This window comes from Leptonotus elevatus, chromosome 12 (assembly GCF_054856555.1).
Source record: "Leptonotus elevatus isolate MCC_2025b chromosome 12, RoL_Lele_1.0, whole genome shotgun sequence".
Classification (NCBI taxonomy): domain Eukaryota; kingdom Metazoa; phylum Chordata; class Actinopteri; order Syngnathiformes; family Syngnathidae; genus Leptonotus; species Leptonotus elevatus.
This window is the reverse complement of record NC_141250.1, coordinates 23,079,290-23,096,456: the sequence shown is the minus strand read 5'-3', so window position 1 is coordinate 23,096,456 and position 17,167 is coordinate 23,079,290. Positions and strand designations below refer to the sequence as shown.

Here is a 17,167-nt window from a genome sequence, read left to right as displayed (position 1 = left end):
GAAACAACTTTTACTCGCCACTTTGATCCTGCTTGTCTTAAAAAAGCTTCACCTCCGATGTTAAATGAATGATATTTGACATTGCAGCAAATTTGCTTTAATATCAGATTATTTTTTTCTTTTGGGTGATTTGGCATGAAACAAACCTGGAAAATGGAATGAATGAATGCAGACAATTTTAGGATGGGGGGGGGGGGGGGCTATTAGAGGACTCTTGATCAAGTGAATGCTCAATGGGCCAGGGGGGACAAATTGTCGGAGATGGGGAGGGGAGGGGGGGGGGGAGAGAGAGAGAGAGAGAGAGAGAGAGAGGGAGAGGCTGAGCGCTGATGTGACGTCAGAGCATAAGAGAGCGCTGGAGAAACCCAGCAGGTGTCCTTGTCACTCCACCACAATATGTTCCGCTGGCAACTTCTTCATCTGGTCGCCTTCCAGTCCTGCAGTCGAAACGGACCATGCGGATCTTCACACTTCTTGCTTTGCTGCTGCTTTTCTTCTTCCCGTCAGGTATGGAGAGGAGAGGAATATTTGTGTTTTGATTTTACACTTGTGAGTGTACAGCATGTGTTTGTTTTCTCAGTATGAACAAATTTGATGTTGGCTTTTCAAATGTAACATTTCATATTTGATATTGTTGTTGCTCTTCCGCGTGAGTCCCAACAGTGAGTTGAATGAAAATACACAAAAAAGTGTGTCTGCTCCAGAACATTTGGCAAAAGTTGGAGGCAGACGCCACATCTGTGTTTTCGGTTTTTCCACCAATATGCGTCCTTGAGACTTTTTCACGGTTCCTGCTTTGACACACGAGAGAGCACACAACTTCCTGCCTGGTGGTTGTTGAGACTGGAATGCTGCAAGGTCTGCTTTCATTTTTGTCTTCTTTATTTGATTTGATTTTTTTAAGTATGAGTCAAGTGGATTTCACTCAAAATTGTTCTTCAAACCAAAATGGCAGACTTTCTGTTCACTTTCACACTTGACATGTCCACCCAATTTCATTTCATCGATTTGGTCAAACTTACAAAAAGCAGTTTTTTCCCCCCGTTTTTTCCCCCCAAACGGACAAAATGCAGGTTCTGGCTGGCTGCTTTACAACCAAAAGCGGCCAACTTTTCCTGTTCAATATGATGGACACTTCCACCAAATTTTGTATTAATCTGGAAAATTGGTTTTCGGGGGCTTTTTATTTTTTCCCCTCAACTTTCCGACAGCACAACGTCCGGAATTTGCCCTCATAATGTTTGACTTGCTGTTTGATTGAGAGCACGAGTCTTTGAGATTTATTTAATGTGTCCTATTTTGTTAAATAGCAGTTTGTTGGCTCTCTGGTTTCTTATCTGTCTTCTCAGCCCAAAATTTGTGCACACAACAATTCCAAGAAGGCTTAAAAACTTGAATGAATATGACAAAAGTTCTTCACCTTTTTTTTTACCTTGAGGGCCAATTTTTCCTGAAGCCTACGACAATCGATTTGTGATGATTTATTTTAATTATTTTTATATGCAATAATTAAATGAAATCCACTTACAATTTAAACATCTAAATCCATATCAAATAATCTCATACAATACGATCATCAAAATTCATTGATGTTGTTTAAACTTTAACACCCGACAAGATGTTGAACGGGCAAAGAATTCGAATTGACGTCAGAAAAAAGATGTCAAATGTTTTGTGAGGGTTTGTCTTCTTCTTCCACTTGTTGTGTGTACAGCTAAATAACTGACTGGTGGTTTATCACCACCCAGTGGCTGAAAGCTTTATTGCAACTCTTCAACAGCAAACATCTCTCATGTCCTGAAATTAGAACAACAAACGGCACTTGAAAGGCGCGAAAGAGAAATTATTTTTTGCGTCGACTACTATTTGGCGCCCAAAGTATGTTTTATGTTTGATGTTTGATGTCATTGTGTGTGTTTGTGTTTGAGGCGCGGCTCTCCAGATTCAGTGTTATCAGTGCGAGGAGGTGAGCCACGACTGCACCGCACCCGAGTTCGTGGTCAACTGCACCGTCAACGTGCAGGACATGTGCCAGAAGGAGGTTCTGGTCAAGGGAGACGGTACGCTCGACTGCTAACTAAAACCTTTTCTTCAAGCGCTCCTGCTTTGAAACACTTCCGCGTCACCAGCCTTGTGTAAAAAAGAAAAGCTTCAAAATGCAAATACATTTCAGAACTGCTTCTTTGCTCCAATAATGCTCGTTGTTTATTGTCGTTGATCTGCCGTCCATTATTGTTAGTCTGAAGTCGACCTCCAAAATGTCTCATTGACTTTACAACACTGAGTTTACGGTTAAGGTTAGTGAGGGTATTTCTTAAGCGTTCCGACACATTTTTCTGTCTGCATACGACTCGTGTACGTGAATATTGGTTTGCTCTTCCTCGTATAGCAGCGAGTGACGCTTCCCAGGAAGGACGACTTTTTGTCCCGGAGACCAGCCGGCCGAGCTTTGCCGTTCCTTTCCATTTCCATCGCTGTGTCGTTCATCGCGGCCATCCGTGCTTTTACCTTGACGTTCCATAATTAATATATCGATTGAATTGAATTTTAAAAAAACAAACAAATCGAACGGAACTCTTGTGAATCAAAATCGAATCGATTGAGGAAATTAGAATCGAAACCCAGCCCTACTCGTGTGATTTTGGCAAGTTTTTATTTTTTGGGGTGCATTTCACTGAGCCTTTATGATTATTTTTCTCTGTTGAATCAGCATTTGTGATAAGAAAGCAAAAAAAACAAAAACAAAAGAACTCATCCAATGAACTCCATCAAGGTTGGCCTGCGATTGACGACTGCGTTTTTGTTGTTGTCAGGAATCCACTACCGCAAGTCGTGCGCCTCGTCCGGCGCTTGCCTGATCGCTTCTTCCGGCTACCAGCAGTTCTGCACGGGCAAGATGAACTCGGTGTGCATCAGCTGCTGCAACACGCCGCTGTGCAACGGAGCGCGTCACAAGAGAAGAGCTCAAGCGAACGCGTCCCTTGGCCTGACCGTTCCACGTTTTGCGCTCTTGGTCGCGCTGTCTTCACTCAACGACATCAGTCGACTCGTGTAGCAGGAAAAAGAAACGGCAAAAATGCTTTACATGTTAGCGTGTGAAGCTTGCGTTCAAATGTGAAGTTTGATCATCATAAGATGTGAGAGCATCTTCAGCAAAGAAGACGATCAATGAATGAAACAAACGCGCGACACATCTCCAGACTTAAACCTTAAAGAGCATGCGTTTTTATTTGAGCTGCTACAGAGGAGCTTGAAAAACAAGACGGCAAAGTTTGCCTCAAAAACAACAACAACAACAATCAAGTTCATTTGGGCCAAGAAATGGAAGGCTTTGGACAAGCAAAGTCAATCTTCAGACTTCCACCCTAAAGAGACTCAAACTCATTTTTGTAGTTCCGGCTTTCCTCTGAGGGCCGGTGAAACAAAAACAAAAAGAAGTTTGATCGTCATATTGTATTATTATTGTAACGCGCGGTGGCTGATCAGCTGGTTGGTAAAAACTGGAGAGCAACAAAGAGAACTGGAAGTCCGCAAGCTGACTTTATTAAAAGGAAACAAAAACAAAACAGTGGGCGAATCAAATACATTGACGGCCAAAATCAAAAAGTGCTGCGTAGGCACAACAAAAACAAGGTAGCGCCACCCTGTGGCACGGTGCCACACTGCGGATTGCTACGAAGCGAAGTGCGCATCTCGGCAGCGCGGTGCATTGTGGGTAGGCCGGCTTGTAGCCTGCTATCAACTTGTCATTGAAAACGTATCGAGTCGAACCGGGGAAGCGCTCATTTGGACCATTTCAACCGTTGGAAAGTTGATGTTTTTTTATTTATTTTAAACATGGACAGTATGTCGTTACTGACTGCCCTCGGCCGGGACACGACAGTTAAGCCCATTTCAGTGCTTATTGACGGAATGTGTGCACTTGACCGGGAGTTGGACCGAAGACACGACACCGGGACGCGATCAAGAGACGGGTAGGAACTTTCTTCACTGAAGGGCTCAATAGGGGATAAAAGCAGGTTCTTAAATGGCCGTCACTCCATTCGTTTGGTTACACGTTCGTCCGCTAGCAAGCTTCGTGATGCTTCCGTCTGTTCCCTCGTTTTCAGGATATTGACCAAATAAATGTGTTCAAATTAAGCCTCTTCTACGTCCGTTTGGATCTTTCTTTTCTGTCTGGAAATTGGGAAGCGTGAACGGAGGTTTACAAGCGTACACTTCTGTCTTCTCGAGCAATGGTGTGTTTTGTTTGTTTTGTTTTTTTTGCCGATGAACTCCATTAGGACCGTTCAGAATGGCACCAAGTGCACCTGTCGGTTTGTCACTTAAGGCTGAAAGTCGTTTAAACAATGCTTGCAAGCTTTAAGGTGTGCAATTACGTAAACCCTTTCAGCACTCCATTCGGCGCCATTCAAATGACGGCGTTTGTTTTAAACGTAATTTTCACGCACGCGCAAACCTAATGCGCACTTTATTTATATACACAAGAAATTGATATATTACTCGTTTTGAAGTCAGAAGTCAAGGATAGTAGTTTGTTCAAAAGCCTGTAAATAGTTAAAAAAAAATCTTGCATAATCTCCAGGGTTTTTTTTGTTTTTTTTTTACATGATTTGCTGGTGAGGGAGTCAAGCGGATACTCAAGTGCCTTAATCAAGTATTTCGTCTTAAATTCAGCTTGGGGTTTTTTACTTTCATGATTTCCGTTATCTGAATTAGCTTTTTTTGCATTGCATCTACCGGCACCATTTGATCAACTCTTGTGCAACTTTGACATCATGACTTGATGTGCTGTGTTTATTTTTTGATCCACTGAAAACAAAACAAGAGGACAGATCCAATCTTTGTTAGAATTTCTGGACCAGGCAGGAAGTGCTATGAAAAGTACATTTGTAAACATGTGGATATTTATAAAAGTTTCACGGAGCATCCGACCGTGATTGAAAATTGATATTCAAGAAGGAAATCTCATCGCTCATCAAAAGTGTCACAAGAAGCAACATAAGGATGATCTCAAAAAAGTAGTTTACTCGTGTGAAAAGTGAACCTGTTTAGTATTTTTATGTATAGAACATATATAATAATTGCACCTTCTGCCATCTAGTGGAAGAACATTTAATTGTTTTGCTGGTTACAATATAATCCCATTTTATTTGTTGTGAATAAATTCTTATGTCGTGACAAAGTGAAATTGGATTCAATAAAGATGTTTCTGCAGAATATTTGAAGTTTCTTTCCGGCCTAAAAAAGAAGGCAAAATAAAGACCATCGCACTTTCCCGCAGTATTTCGCTCCACTACGGTTCCGTTCCCGATTCAACGTGGGTCCGTGTTGCGGAATCCAACTCCTTGTTTTCGGGCTCCGCGTCTACCCCCGAGTCACTTTGCCTGCGGGACGCCTCCTCTTTGGCCGCAGCGGCTCGGATCTTCTTGCTCTGCCGCAGCGATTTGAGCAGCAGCGGCTGCAGCGAGCGAACGGAGGGCGCGCGGGAGCTCGGCACGCTTCGCTTGTTGACGTGCTGGATGGTCAGGCGGCAGCGCAGCACTTGGACGAAAACCCGGCGGAACTGGCGGGAGGACACGTTGTACAGGAAAGGGTTGAGGGCCGAGCTGAGGTAGAAGAAGGTGTCGGCCAGCGGGTGGAGGGTGACGTAGCTGCGGAAGTAGGCCGCGCTCCAGCGGGACTTGGGCGCGCCCGCCATCATCAGCCGGCGGATCTGATTGGGGAACCAGCACACCAGCAAGGAGCCCACGATCAGGCCTGAAGGGGGCGCACAAACGTACAATCAGCCAAGCCAAAAATAACGCTTCTTCATTTGACGACACCGCGAGCAAGCGCTCGAACGCACTCTTAATAGCCAGCGAGTCACTCCCCTATAAAATGGACACCGACACAACAAGGGCGTTCATCACACTGGCCAGTCTCCAGACTTCAAACCAGAGAGAGCAAAACCTACCCAGGAAAATGATGGTCTGCTTCCTGGCCATCTTCATCTTTGTACTTTCATGCTTGGATGCTTTGTGATTTCCGTCACCGCCGCCGTCGGGAGATCCCGCCGATTTCCTCAGGACCAGGATCATGGCCCGGCACATGAAAGCCACGCCGGCCAAAACCACCATGTAGACCACAAAGGCCAGAAAGATGCTGACCCGGTACATCAGCCAGCGCTCCCTCAGATTGGTGCAGAAGGTGAGATTCTGGACCGGCTGGTCCGCAGAGACGGGTATGTGGCCCTGCGTCCCCGTGGCCACCAGCAGCGGCAGCGCCACCAGAAGCGACACCAGCCAGGCCAAGGCCACCAATCCCGACGTACGCCGCCCGCCCAGGGTCCTGAACCGGAACGGGTGGCAGATGGCCACGTAGCGCTCAAAGCTAAGCGTGGCTACGTTGAGGATGGTGGCGTAGCTGCACGCCTCGAAGACAAAGTTGTAGACCTTGCAGGCGGCGTCGCCCCCGGACGCCGAGGTGAACGGGAACCAGATGGCGCTGTAGAGCTCTACGGGCATCCCCACCAGCAGAACCAGAAGGTCCGAACACGCCAGGCTCACCATGTGGTCCGTCACGTTGCGCTGAAGGTAGCCGTTATGCCGGAGGACGCGCGTGACGCGGATGGTGACGGAGTTTCCCACGATGCCCGTCAGCAGGATCAGGCTGTACAAGATGGTCAGGAAGACTTTGACGCCGGGGTTGGGTTCCAGCTGCTTCCAATCTTTCTCCTCGGGGATCTCCTTGTCCATGTTGCCGTCCATCGTCACCTCTCGCTTTCTATGTGGAGAACCAAGACCAAAAGGCTTCGAAGGAGTTCTCAATGAATTTGCCTCAATCGGAATTCAAGGGAGATCCAATCCTGAAGTTGTCCTTCCAAAGACCTGCGATCGAGGTGAAGGGAAGCCGTACGCCTCCCGCCAAAAGTTTGGTGGCGTAAAGACTCCAAATTGTCAACCGGCAAGGATGTCACGACGAAAGGCTGGTTGTCCACAGTGCCAGGACCTCTGCCATTGACAGGCGACCAGTCCAAAGGGATGTGGGTGTGCCCCGCTTCTTTTGCCAAAAGTCTTGACTTCGGTCAACAAGTCCAGTTGTTGTCTTTTCTCTTGCCAAAAGTGAAGCCTCCAAATTGTGTCTGAATTTGACAAACGGATGGATGTCCTGCCATTGACCAGCGACCAGTCCAAGGTGTACCTAACTTTGCGGATAGGCTCCAAGACAAAAGTCTACTGCCCGACAGTCAGATGAGGAGAGCCGAGTTACGGACAGAATCATCCGCGATGTCAGGACAAGAACGTCCAGAAGATCTTGACAACTTCATTCAGTTCCAGCTGTGTCCAGTCTTTGTCCTCAGCTTTCATGCCTGTTTGGATTTTGCTCGCATGGATTGCGTCTTATCAGCTCTTGGGTGCAGTCGCTGTGATTAGAAGCAGGACCCAAAGGTTGGACGCGTTCAGCCGACGTGAATCCGAACGCCGCAGACGTCATCCGGTCTCCAGGCGGCCCCAAAAAGAGTCGTCAACACGTCCGTGTTCAAAGTCGTGTACTTCACTCTGTCCATGAAAACGACCTTTTCAAACAGCGGGCTGCGCTTCAGACAAAAAAGTCCTGTTCCCTCCCACATCGGCGGCCGAGTTAAACATTAAACAGCAGGACTGAAGTTTGCTCTTCTTATCATTAGCACTAATGGGCTTGTCGTTTACGGCGAGATTTCTACGTGCCGTCAGTCGGTGCATCCGCAAAGCATTCGCAGGCTTCACTTTGGACAGGATTCGTTTTGTTTATTCAGCAAATGGATTCCATTTCTTCATCAAAAAGGCTCTGAAAGTGAAGCGCTGCGAGTACTTTCTGGATGCAATGTTGCATTTCAGGAAAGTGAGGTCAGAGTTTTCTGACCAGGAAATGTGCAACGGGACGCCACGACGTCAACGTGAAAAATGTGGACCTCAACAAGTATTAGCTGGCCGCTAATCCTTCGCCTTCCAGGCTGCAAATGAAACTGACTGAAAGTTCAAAGTTTAAGAATATTTGTTCACATTTTGGCTAAAAATTGCTCGCCTTCTTTGTAATGGATTTTATTTTCATTTTGCAAATTTGATCTATTATTGCATCTCGAATTCATTGAATTTTGTTAACAATAGTCTTTTAATTTAAATGGTACTTTTACATTTATCTTGGCATACCTTTGGTGGATTTACTGCGCCGTAATCTTATTTTAAGCAGTGCAACATTTGTGCCTGTCGTTTTGTTTTAGGTCGTAAGCAGACAAATTCCACTGCAATGAAATTGGCCCAAATGAGCCCATTTTTTTTTACTTTTAATTTGTCCCTTAATTTTGCTCACATATATGACAGCATAATCCAATATAAAAGTAAACGTATGCGCATGAGAGACAGCAATTTGAAAAAGATGCCTTTAATAGTCTAAAGAACCCAGAAAGGAGAATCTGTCAAATGAAAAAGAGCTTCATGGACAAAAAGATCATCAAAAGTAAACGATTGACATTTAAAAGTCGCACAAATGATTTTTCTTTTTTTCAACAATCAAAGACAAAGTACCTGAGACGAGAAACAAAACAAGTGAACAAAGAACACGAGTAAAGATAACATCCTTTTCTTTGTTGTGCAGTTCACACCAAGTCAACAATAAAAGCCATTGGAAGCCAAAGAAAAGAAGACTTACAGTACATCAAATCAAAGCAACGGACGCTGGTTTGTTTGTTTTTAAAGTGCTGAACTCCTTCACGTGCGAAAGCGGGCAAGTTCTCGCGTTCTCCAGTTAGCCAGCACAACCACGGCAACACCCGACGCCTTCAAATATTTGCTTCTTCTCCTTACCGGGAAATAACAAGCGCGAAATTCACGGAAGAAGAAAAAGAAGAAGAAGAAAAAAAAAAGAAGATTTGGCTCGTTGTGGAAATCATAAATTACAGCGACACAGAAAATATAACGACAGAAAAGTGTAGTGGGCGGCTGGACCGTACGTCAGCTAAAATACTTCACGTGTGACGGCCGTTTAGCTTATAATGGAAGCGGGACAAACAGTTCATAATCTCAACACGCCTGTTATGGAGCGGGTCAAACGGACCCATTTAAAAGGTAATGAAATACAAGTTAAAAGTCGTTTTTCAACGTGAAACTTCTTAGAAACAACCGTGTTTGTTGAGATTTGTTTCCATTTCAGACTTTTTGGGCTCATTGAACACAGCCCGGGTCAAATTGACCCGGCCGGGAACATGATTAAAAACAAATTATTGAGAGGAAATTAAACAAGGGTGGATCGCAATTGAATATAAAATTGCATTTTTTGTGTCTTCAAATACTTTTTGGATCGATAACCATGCCTTGGGTCAAAATGACCCATGATCCATTATTGCTATTCCTGAGAAATGAACCTGACAGGAGTGTTAAACAATCCATTGAGAAGTCACGAGCCCATTACTGACTGAAATGGATATTCATGGCCTTAATAATGTCATATCATTTTTTTCCTTTTCATTTTGGCCATTAATAAACACACTGCGGATCAAATTGACCCGGGAACGTGATTGCTTTTCCTGGTACCGCGTCCCTTGAACAAATTGCTGCGTTGCAATTGTAAGCAGTTTGACACTGGTACCAGAAAGACTTTTTCGTTTCCAAAATGGATCAATTTAACCCGGAGCATTTTAATGATCTAAAAAAACATCAGAAACAAAACAAAAAATCAACAACATATCTACTTACAAACTAATTATCTGTGGTTAATGTTTATTGCACTTACTAAAGCTCAGCAGATCTTTTATCCTGAAAAAACAACAACCCTAATTGTGTTGTTTTCTCTCTCTCTCTAAAATGGGCCTGTTTGACCCGGGTCATGTTTAATTTGCCCAAATAATCCCAATAAAGATAATTGATGTCATTATGAATTATTCAACATTTGAGGTAAACGTTGATTATATTTGTTTACCCAAGCAGAAGTTTCACAGGAGAAAAAAAAAAAATCGTTTTTTTTTTGTACTTGAAAATGGGTCAATTTGACCCGGAGTGATCATTAAATGTGAAAACCAAGAAACATTTGTCAGTTGTACGTGTTGACGACACAGATTACGATAAGCGAAGTTTAGTACCAAAAGGCTACAAAATGGGTCAATCTGACCCGCAATAGTGTTGCGATCTACTTTCAAACTGATGGTGTAAACAAAAGGCAAACAAATGAACAAGTGCAAAATGTGTAAGAATGCACAATAACAGACTCATCTGTCGGAGCGCCGGTCAACTTTAAACGTACGTCTTCATTTGGTCACGTATCATCATCATCATCATCATCATCATCATGATTGGTCATGATTGGTCATGTCCAGCACCTTCAGGTTGCGCTCAGTTTTTATCCACATGATAAAAACAAAAACAAAAAAAAGAGAACATCTCCGCCGCACTGAAGCGAGCGGAGCGTTCAAACAGGAGGCACGCGGTGGCTCGTTGGCTCCGACTGCGAGCAGATGTTTGACACCTACAAAAACAACACAGGTCAATCATTAATTGCGCGTTTACTCGCTCACATGCCAACGGAAAGAAAAGTCAAATGCACGTCACTTTGTAAAAAAAAAAAGAGTCCAAATCATAATCATAGGACGGCTGGAGGAGCCACGCTGGAGAGTCGGACATTTTGTGTTGAAGCGGCCATTTCACTGGTCGACGCAAAATTGCGCGGGCGAGAATGGAATGGAAAAGTTACGACGACTCGTACCCAAAATTGAAGAGGAAGTCGTTGGCGGGTAAATTGCAGGGCACGTTATGTACTTTGTTGCAAACTTAGAAATTCAGAAAAAAAAACAGTCCGACCTGTCAAACACGAAACCGGGAAAAAACGAGGCACGATAAGATCTGCTAAAAATGGAATATAACATTTCTAACATTTTGGGTGAAGCTGCCATTTTGTGTGAATTCCTGCGCTTCAGTAAGGCAGCGTCTCATGTGTGTTGAACATCAAGTCCGAATGTGATGATGATCATTTGGAGGATTTGCCACGAAAAAAACACTTCTGGCCTGGACTTGAATTGTGACTTGTTCGATGGTTTTCATCAACGCAAGCCAGCGAACAAATGTTGATAAAAGACGAGCTGTGACTCAAGACTTTCCCAGCATCGCGACCTCGCATGATGATAAAATCCCTCCCGCCTTGAAATAGTTCCGCGATGATGAGAGCGTCAGCCGAGCCGTTATCAGCGCGTTTGTCTTTGAACAAGCGCGCGTGCGTCTCGTCACGCGGCTCCGTGTTTGGACGTGCGCTGGCGAGGAAGGAGGACGGACGATGACGCTCGTGTCCACGGGACACGGACCGTCAACAGTTAGGGAGTGTTTGTTAGTAAGTGCTTGCAGACGAGTCAGCATGTGAGACCCCCCCCCCCCCCCGCCACCCCCCCCAAAAAAAAGACTTACTTGACTGGAGATCAGGAGCAAAAGCTTCCTTGGTTGAGCGAGACGGTGTGTAAAGGTATAAGGCTTTCACACAGCTCGTTGTCCTCGGGGAGTCTTGGGACGGAAGGACAAGGAATGTCAGCCATCATCACAATAACAACTACAGACACATCATTATTGTCATTCAATAATAATAATAAGTGATGAGTTTTAAATGCACTTGAAAGGATCTTTGCGCAGTTTGTCACTTTTTTTTACTCGCGACTGCCACCCCAGGCCCAAAGTGGAACTGCAGCACCTCTGTCAGACTCATTGATAATGCGCCTGCCAGTACGTGCTGGATTTTAGAGCGACAGCCACAGTTGACAAACGAACACATGACTTCAAATGAGGCAAGAAAAAGTCCGCCCCTCCCCAAAGAAATTGTGGAGTGTGCGGGTTCGCACACTCTCCTCGACGGGGAAGATAAAAGCTGATCGGTGCAGTCAAGAGTCTCTTTATGCATGTCCAATTAATCCCATTTCGAGCTTGTGCGTCAAAAGGACTTCAAAATAAAAGTCGTTTTCCGGTCTGAAAGGTCTTCTGCGCAGCCAAATCAATGCATTCACATATACAAGGAAAACAACAACAAACAAAACCGTTAACATTTTTAAATCAACAAAAAAAAAAGCTAATTATCTTCATGGAATCATGAGAGGTGGTGCACTAAATATCGATTGAAATAATGAGTAATGGAGTTAATGAGATACAAACAATGTGAGAAGCCCCCATTTCTGACACTTTTGGATGATTAAAGGCCCGGGTCAAACTGACCCAGGAAGATGATTGCTGTTCCCGAGAAGCAAACGCTCCGTGAGGGTTAATAATGTGCTCGGAAATCACCATTATTGAACATGTCAACGTCATTATTTATTTCTGAGCAAATTGTATTTGTGATGAAAACGGAGAGCGCATGAGCGTACGTACCTCTGAATGCGATGTCTTCTAAAAACAAAGGCGTACAGTCTCCTCAGGCCCACCATGACCGGGTCCCAGTTGTTGTAGTGGCATAAAAGCGTGGCGATGAAGAAGGAAAGGAAGACGGGCACCGCCCCGGCAAAAAACATCCACGAGAAACGCACCTGCACGCACGCAAGGAAAAGGGAGACCTCATCTGCTGTGTCAAAGGTCATACGCCTTTTTTTTTTAAAGAAAATATCATTTTATCCAAAAATCTTGAGTTGCTAAATGTAAATTTGAACTGCATCGCAACTGCAATATGGGAACCCCCCCCCCCCCCAAATATCTAAGTTTCTTTTTTTTGTCAGCAGGTGGCAGTAGCGATTCAAAATGGAAAATGAGACTTACAATTGTCAAAACATCCTATTTTGAGTGGTGAAACTTGTCGTAGGTACGAAACGGACCTTCTGCATGTAAATATCGGCCAAAATGGAGAGCGGTATGGTGAGACTCAGCGCCAGGGTCCCGATGAGCGACGACGTGAGGAAGCAGCCCCTGTGGAGGCAAAACCCACAACAAAGCCCACCCGAGTCAATAGTCAAGACGTCCCACGTGTTTGGAAATGAGCCGCGCCGCGCCGGGCCCGCACCAGAGCCAGAGGAACTCGGAGAGAACGGTCCCGATGAGCCCGTTGACGAGGATGTACGTCCACACCAGCTGGCTGGGAAGCTCGAAGGCCTCGAAGCCCGTGTAGTGAAGCAGGAGGAAGCCCGGCCACAGCAGCAGCAGGTTGAACAGACCCACGAACCCTGGCGCGCACACAAACGTCTCACAGCATCTCACAACAGGACCCGAGTCCTCCGCTGAGGATCGGGATCTCACCGAAGAACATGGGAATGTCCAGCTTGTCCTCCCGATCCACCCGTCTCTTGATCATCACGATGTAGATGGCGTACAAAACGGCGCCGGCCAGCGACCACAAGGAACCTGCACCGACACCGTACGCCACATTACGCAATCCGCCGCTGCCGTTAAAGCGCGTTTTGCTGTGGACCTATTTACCGATGGTGCCGTTCTCGTCGGGCCGCTCCATGCTGGAGAGGCTCACCAGGGCGACGCCCCCCATACTGAACACAAGAGGAAGACGTTCGATATTTCAAAACACACACCGTGTCGTGTTCTGGAACCATCTACATATCAAACCCACCTAGACAAGAAAATATTTGCTCTCGAGTAAACGCGCTACCATTGCTCGATATTTATTTTTGATGAACAATTTTAGATGTTTTTTTTTTTTGCAAAAAAGCTCCGTTTCAGCTCGACAGCAAATATTCGTACATTTCTGTCGTCCTCCATGAAAGCAGACTGATGATCTTTTTCTTTGAACCAAAATAAAACAATGCTTTTACTTTAAAAAACAAACAAAATGTTTGCCAATTTCCTCACAAAACCACTTTTGTTTGTGCACTCCCAATTTGAAGTAACATCTTGTTTTTGAAGAAATACAATAAAAAGTGATGCACGATAACGCTATTTTCAACCGATACCGATAAACCAATAATCATTTTTGGAAAGTGCCAATGTCGAGAACCGATAAGTAAGCTCGTAATTGAACTTGAATACAAATATACTTTGGAGTCCTAATATAAATCTACCATGTACAAATATATGGTTAATAATAACATTTAGACTTCAGGCCTTTAACTACTTCCTTCCTAATCCCGTTAACTCTGTTCTTGGTCGTCATGGGAAGGAAAGTTGTACTGAAAATTGACCCCACAGTAGAGGGGGCGGGTTGAACCGAACGGTGGCTCGACATGAGCTTGTGTTGGCTTGTTTTCAACTTTGACCACTTTTTTTGTTTTTAAATGGCCGCAGCGCCGGTCGACTGCAGAACATCACAATACACCCGATATAAAGCGCTGACGTAGAAGAAGTGCTATTTGTACATGTTTATTCCTGGCGTAAAAGAAGATTGCGACATTCTCACCTCAGCGCCACTGCCAACAACTTGGACAGAGTGAAGCGGTCGCTGCTGTTACTGGGAAATATAGCAGCCAAGATGAGCGTGAACAGGCCTGCGGACAGACAGGAAGTGAGTCGGAACCAGCGGCAGACAGGACCGCGCTGGTCGTGTTGACCGTGTGGGAGTCACCTGACGTGGACGACAGAATGTTGACAATGGCCACTTGTGTGTCGGACAGCGCTTCCTGGTAGGACAGGTTGGCCAGGAACCACTGGAGAGGAGGAGCCCATTTCAAACCGTTGGCATCGTAAAAGGAGATTCTTTTTCCCTGGTGTCTTGGTCAAAGTTTTATGATTTTTTTTTTTTCCTAGTCCAACGTAACCACATTCAAAATTCTATGTAAGACGATTAGGGACAGTGAAGAGATATTTTTTGTTGTTGCCAGGATTCTGACTTTATTCTCAGAATTCTGACTTTATTAACCGCTACTATTATGCGCACTTTAAAGGCAGAATCCTGCCAAACTGGTCTTTTCTCTCTTCACTGGCCCCAATCCTCTCCCGTGAAAATTTAAAAAGACGACTTGCTCACAGACAATATTTGTGTCCCTGGCAGCCAAGATTGGTGATTTGAATGTCACACTTTGTTGTCATAAAAGCAGCAGCAGCAAAGACTTTGATGTGATGCGGACGCACCACAAAGCAGAAGAAGAAGCTGATCTTGGCCACGTCGGTGATGGTCAGCTTGCCCACCGTGCGCAACATGGCCTCGTGGTCCTTGGCGGCCGGGTAGGACATGCGGGACAGTTTGGCCTCCAGGGCTTGCGTGGAGGGCAGCTGACGCACCTCCATGATGTTGCTGAAACGCACCCGCTGCTTCTTTGAAGCCGCTGGGACAAAAAGCGGCAAAACGCAAACGCCGGTGAATTCCCGCGCGGAAGTGGACCAAACTAAAATCATCAACGACGGCCACTCACAAGATTGACAGTCCGTGTCGATTAAACAGTTGGCGAGGTCGGCCGGTACGTCCTGAAACTTGACGGGGACGTACAGTGGTTCACTCTGCGTGAAAAGTCAAAACTGATTGGTCGCAGCGGTCAACCTCCAACTCGGCTAAATGGACTCATTTAATGTCATTTTTTCTTTGCTACGTCAAAAACCTTCCTGGCAAAAAAAAAAAAAAAGCGCATACAAATTGTTCCAGCTATCCATTTTTTATTGGAATCTACCCCAGCTGACTGTGAGAGAGGCAGAATTGCCGGCCAATCACAAGGCGCATTCAGATAAACAATTCATAATCACGCCTACGGACAAGCAAACATGCAAAGGCTCGACCATGCGGCCCGCTTTTTATTTTTATTTTTTAACGAGCAAAGATCTGAAACGACGCAATAAGTCACACTGCCACAAGTTGTGGCGTACCAAAACAAACAAACAGAATTAACAAAACACATTCTCGGCTACGTCATTGACATTTGTAGAAGTTGGAGAAATATGGCTGAACAACTTCCCAATAAATACGTACCAAGCAGTTGTTGACGGTGGTGTCGTTGGCGCAGGGAGCAAAGTAGGCTTCGGCATCGGCAAACTGCGGACAGATTCAGTCGTTGGAAAAACACGCTGTCACCGTTTCACTCTACAGAATTCATCTTAAGTGTACCGTAGCATACTTAACAGTGTTTCCTAACATTCGTGACTGCGTGCAAATGCCAAAAGGTGAGTTTAAAGACAGATTTTTTTTTTAATTGCACGCATTTGTTTGCCCATTCACAAATCTCGTGTCATTTTGTGCTAGCTAATTCATAGTATTGATGAACCTCATGTGAAGGCGCTTTGTTTGCATTGAATAATTGAACTAGTGACGTAAAATGGGATTGTGTACATACTCGATGCATGGTGTTGATGCTTTATGATCCTCTCGGTTTTAAGTGCATTGCAACACAAACCCGCCCGTTATTTGCATATTTTCACTATTGGTGGCGGTGCTCGGTCCGTCTTTCCCGCCAATAGCGAGGATCGGTTGTACTCACAAGTGAAGCGTGTCGGCGTTTGAGCGAGCCGGTACACTGCTGCCTCCAGGGCCGCCACAGCAGGAACCCCAGCAAGTAGAGCACAAACATGGACGTCTTGGTGAAGGTGCTGAAGAAGGGCTTGTTGTACTCCTGCCGCCTGAAAATGTACTGCAACAGGGAGTTCGTGGTCAAAATAGTTTGAATTGCTGCATCTTAACACCGTCTGACTTTTTGCTTCTGACGTGATAGCATTTCTGTGCAATCCGATGGTTGCTCGAAAATGGCAGATCTTCACCCAGACTTGCTGTCAGGTCATGGGAGGAGAACTCAGTTTGGGGGCCAGTGTTACGTATATTAGCAAGCCTGTGCAGTCACAGTTGACCTTTTATGTTCGTAATATGTCTTGTTGAAAGTCAAATCGAGCTTTGGCTATCATAAAGCGGTGAATGCGGCCCTTACTGATGTCAGCTCGGAGGAGGCCACCCAGATGACGTCCACCAGCAGAAGTATGACCACCCCCAGGGCCATACGCCTCCGCTGGGCTGCAGCCGAGCTCCCCGGGGAGCCCATCCGGTTCATGATGAACATGCACTCCATCGCCACACTGTTAAGACAATAGGGAGCATCACGGAGCCACTGTAAATGGTTTATTATTTAGCTACAGACGACTTTATTACAAAGCCTGTCGATGACAACGCATAGTGAAATACTGTTTAGAGGAATTTCATGCAGTAAACTAACTGGCAGCAATTTAGCAGCGCAGTCGTGTTGTAAACAAGCTTCAACAGTTGATCACAGCTGTTGACGAGCGCTACCAGAAAACCAAAACAAGTCAAGCTTGGTGGAGCTCACGTTGAACAACGA

The 17,167-nt window shown here is 45.3% G+C and overlaps 3 protein-coding genes across 4 annotated transcripts; 1 reads left to right on the top strand and 2 right to left on the bottom strand.

The window, feature by feature from the left end:
- Positions 1 to 383: 383 nt before the first annotated feature.
- On the top strand, positions 384 to 4,140 carry LOC147165095 (ly6/PLAUR domain-containing protein 1-like). Of its 2 annotated transcripts, none has more exons than XM_086091802.1 (3): positions 384 to 507; positions 1,929 to 2,060; positions 2,814 to 4,140. In XM_086091802.1, the coding sequence occupies exons 1-3, from the start codon at positions 456 to 458 to the stop codon at positions 3,053 to 3,055; spliced, it is 426 nt and encodes a 141-aa protein (XP_085947928.1). In that variant the 5' UTR covers positions 384 to 455; the 3' UTR covers positions 3,056 to 4,140. The 2 variants fall into 2 exon arrangements, with proteins under 2 accessions (XP_085947928.1, XP_085947929.1); XM_086091803.1 differs by lacking the exon at positions 384 to 507 and adding an exon at positions 521 to 858.
- gpr39 (G protein-coupled receptor 39) lies at positions 3,522 to 7,795 on the bottom strand. The gene is made up of 2 exons (XM_086091799.1): positions 5,957 to 7,795; positions 3,522 to 5,760 (listed from the first exon to the last, which is right to left on the bottom strand). Exons 1-2 carry the CDS (start codon positions 6,747 to 6,749, stop codon positions 5,297 to 5,299), a joined length of 1,257 nt encoding a protein of 418 aa, XP_085947925.1. The 5' UTR covers positions 6,750 to 7,795; the 3' UTR covers positions 3,522 to 5,296.
- Positions 7,796 to 8,369: 574 nt separating this feature from the next.
- On the bottom strand, positions 8,370 to 17,162 carry LOC147165093 (solute carrier family 35 member F5-like). The gene is made up of 15 exons (XM_086091800.1): positions 17,156 to 17,162; positions 16,763 to 16,907; positions 16,322 to 16,471; positions 15,817 to 15,879; positions 15,269 to 15,353; positions 14,988 to 15,181; positions 14,482 to 14,563; positions 14,317 to 14,404; positions 13,389 to 13,453; positions 13,209 to 13,313; positions 12,976 to 13,135; positions 12,791 to 12,881; positions 12,354 to 12,508; positions 11,409 to 11,501; positions 8,370 to 10,479 (listed from the first exon to the last, which is right to left on the bottom strand). The coding sequence occupies exons 2-14, from the start codon at positions 16,898 to 16,900 to the stop codon at positions 11,420 to 11,422; spliced, it is 1,458 nt and encodes a 485-aa protein (XP_085947926.1). The 5' UTR covers positions 16,901 to 16,907; positions 17,156 to 17,162; the 3' UTR covers positions 8,370 to 10,479; positions 11,409 to 11,419.
- Between the last annotated feature and the right edge of the window lie 5 nt (positions 17,163 to 17,167).

Excerpts from the sequence above, each read along its gene's own strand:
- gpr39 (XM_086091799.1), bottom strand. The coding sequence starts at position 6,749 with ATGGACGGCAACATGGACAAGGAGATCCCCGAGGAGAAAGATTGGAAG. Across the intron at positions 5,761-5,956 it reads GCAGACCATCATTTTCCTGG|GCCTGATCGTGGGCTCCTTG; the intron begins GTAGGTTTTGCT and ends CGCCCCCTTCAG.
- LOC147165093 (XM_086091800.1), bottom strand. The coding sequence starts at position 16,900 with ATGGAGTGCATGTTCATCATGAACCGGATGGGCTCCCCGGGGAGCTCG. Across the intron at positions 16,472-16,762 it reads CCTCCTCCGAGCTGACATCA|TACATTTTCAGGCGGCAGGA; the intron begins GTAAGGGCCGCA and ends TCCCTGTTGCAG. Across the intron at positions 14,405-14,481 it reads CATTCTGTCGTCCACGTCAG|GCCTGTTCACGCTCATCTTG; the intron begins GTGACTCCCACA and ends GTCTGTCCGCAG.
- LOC147165095 (XM_086091802.1), top strand. The coding sequence starts at position 456 with ATGCGGATCTTCACACTTCTTGCTTTGCTGCTGCTTTTCTTCTTCCCG. Across the intron at positions 508-1,928 it reads GCTTTTCTTCTTCCCGTCAG|GCGCGGCTCTCCAGATTCAG; the intron begins GTATGGAGAGGA and ends TTTGTGTTTGAG. Across the intron at positions 2,061-2,813 it reads GGTTCTGGTCAAGGGAGACG|GAATCCACTACCGCAAGTCG; the intron begins GTACGCTCGACT and ends TGTTGTTGTCAG.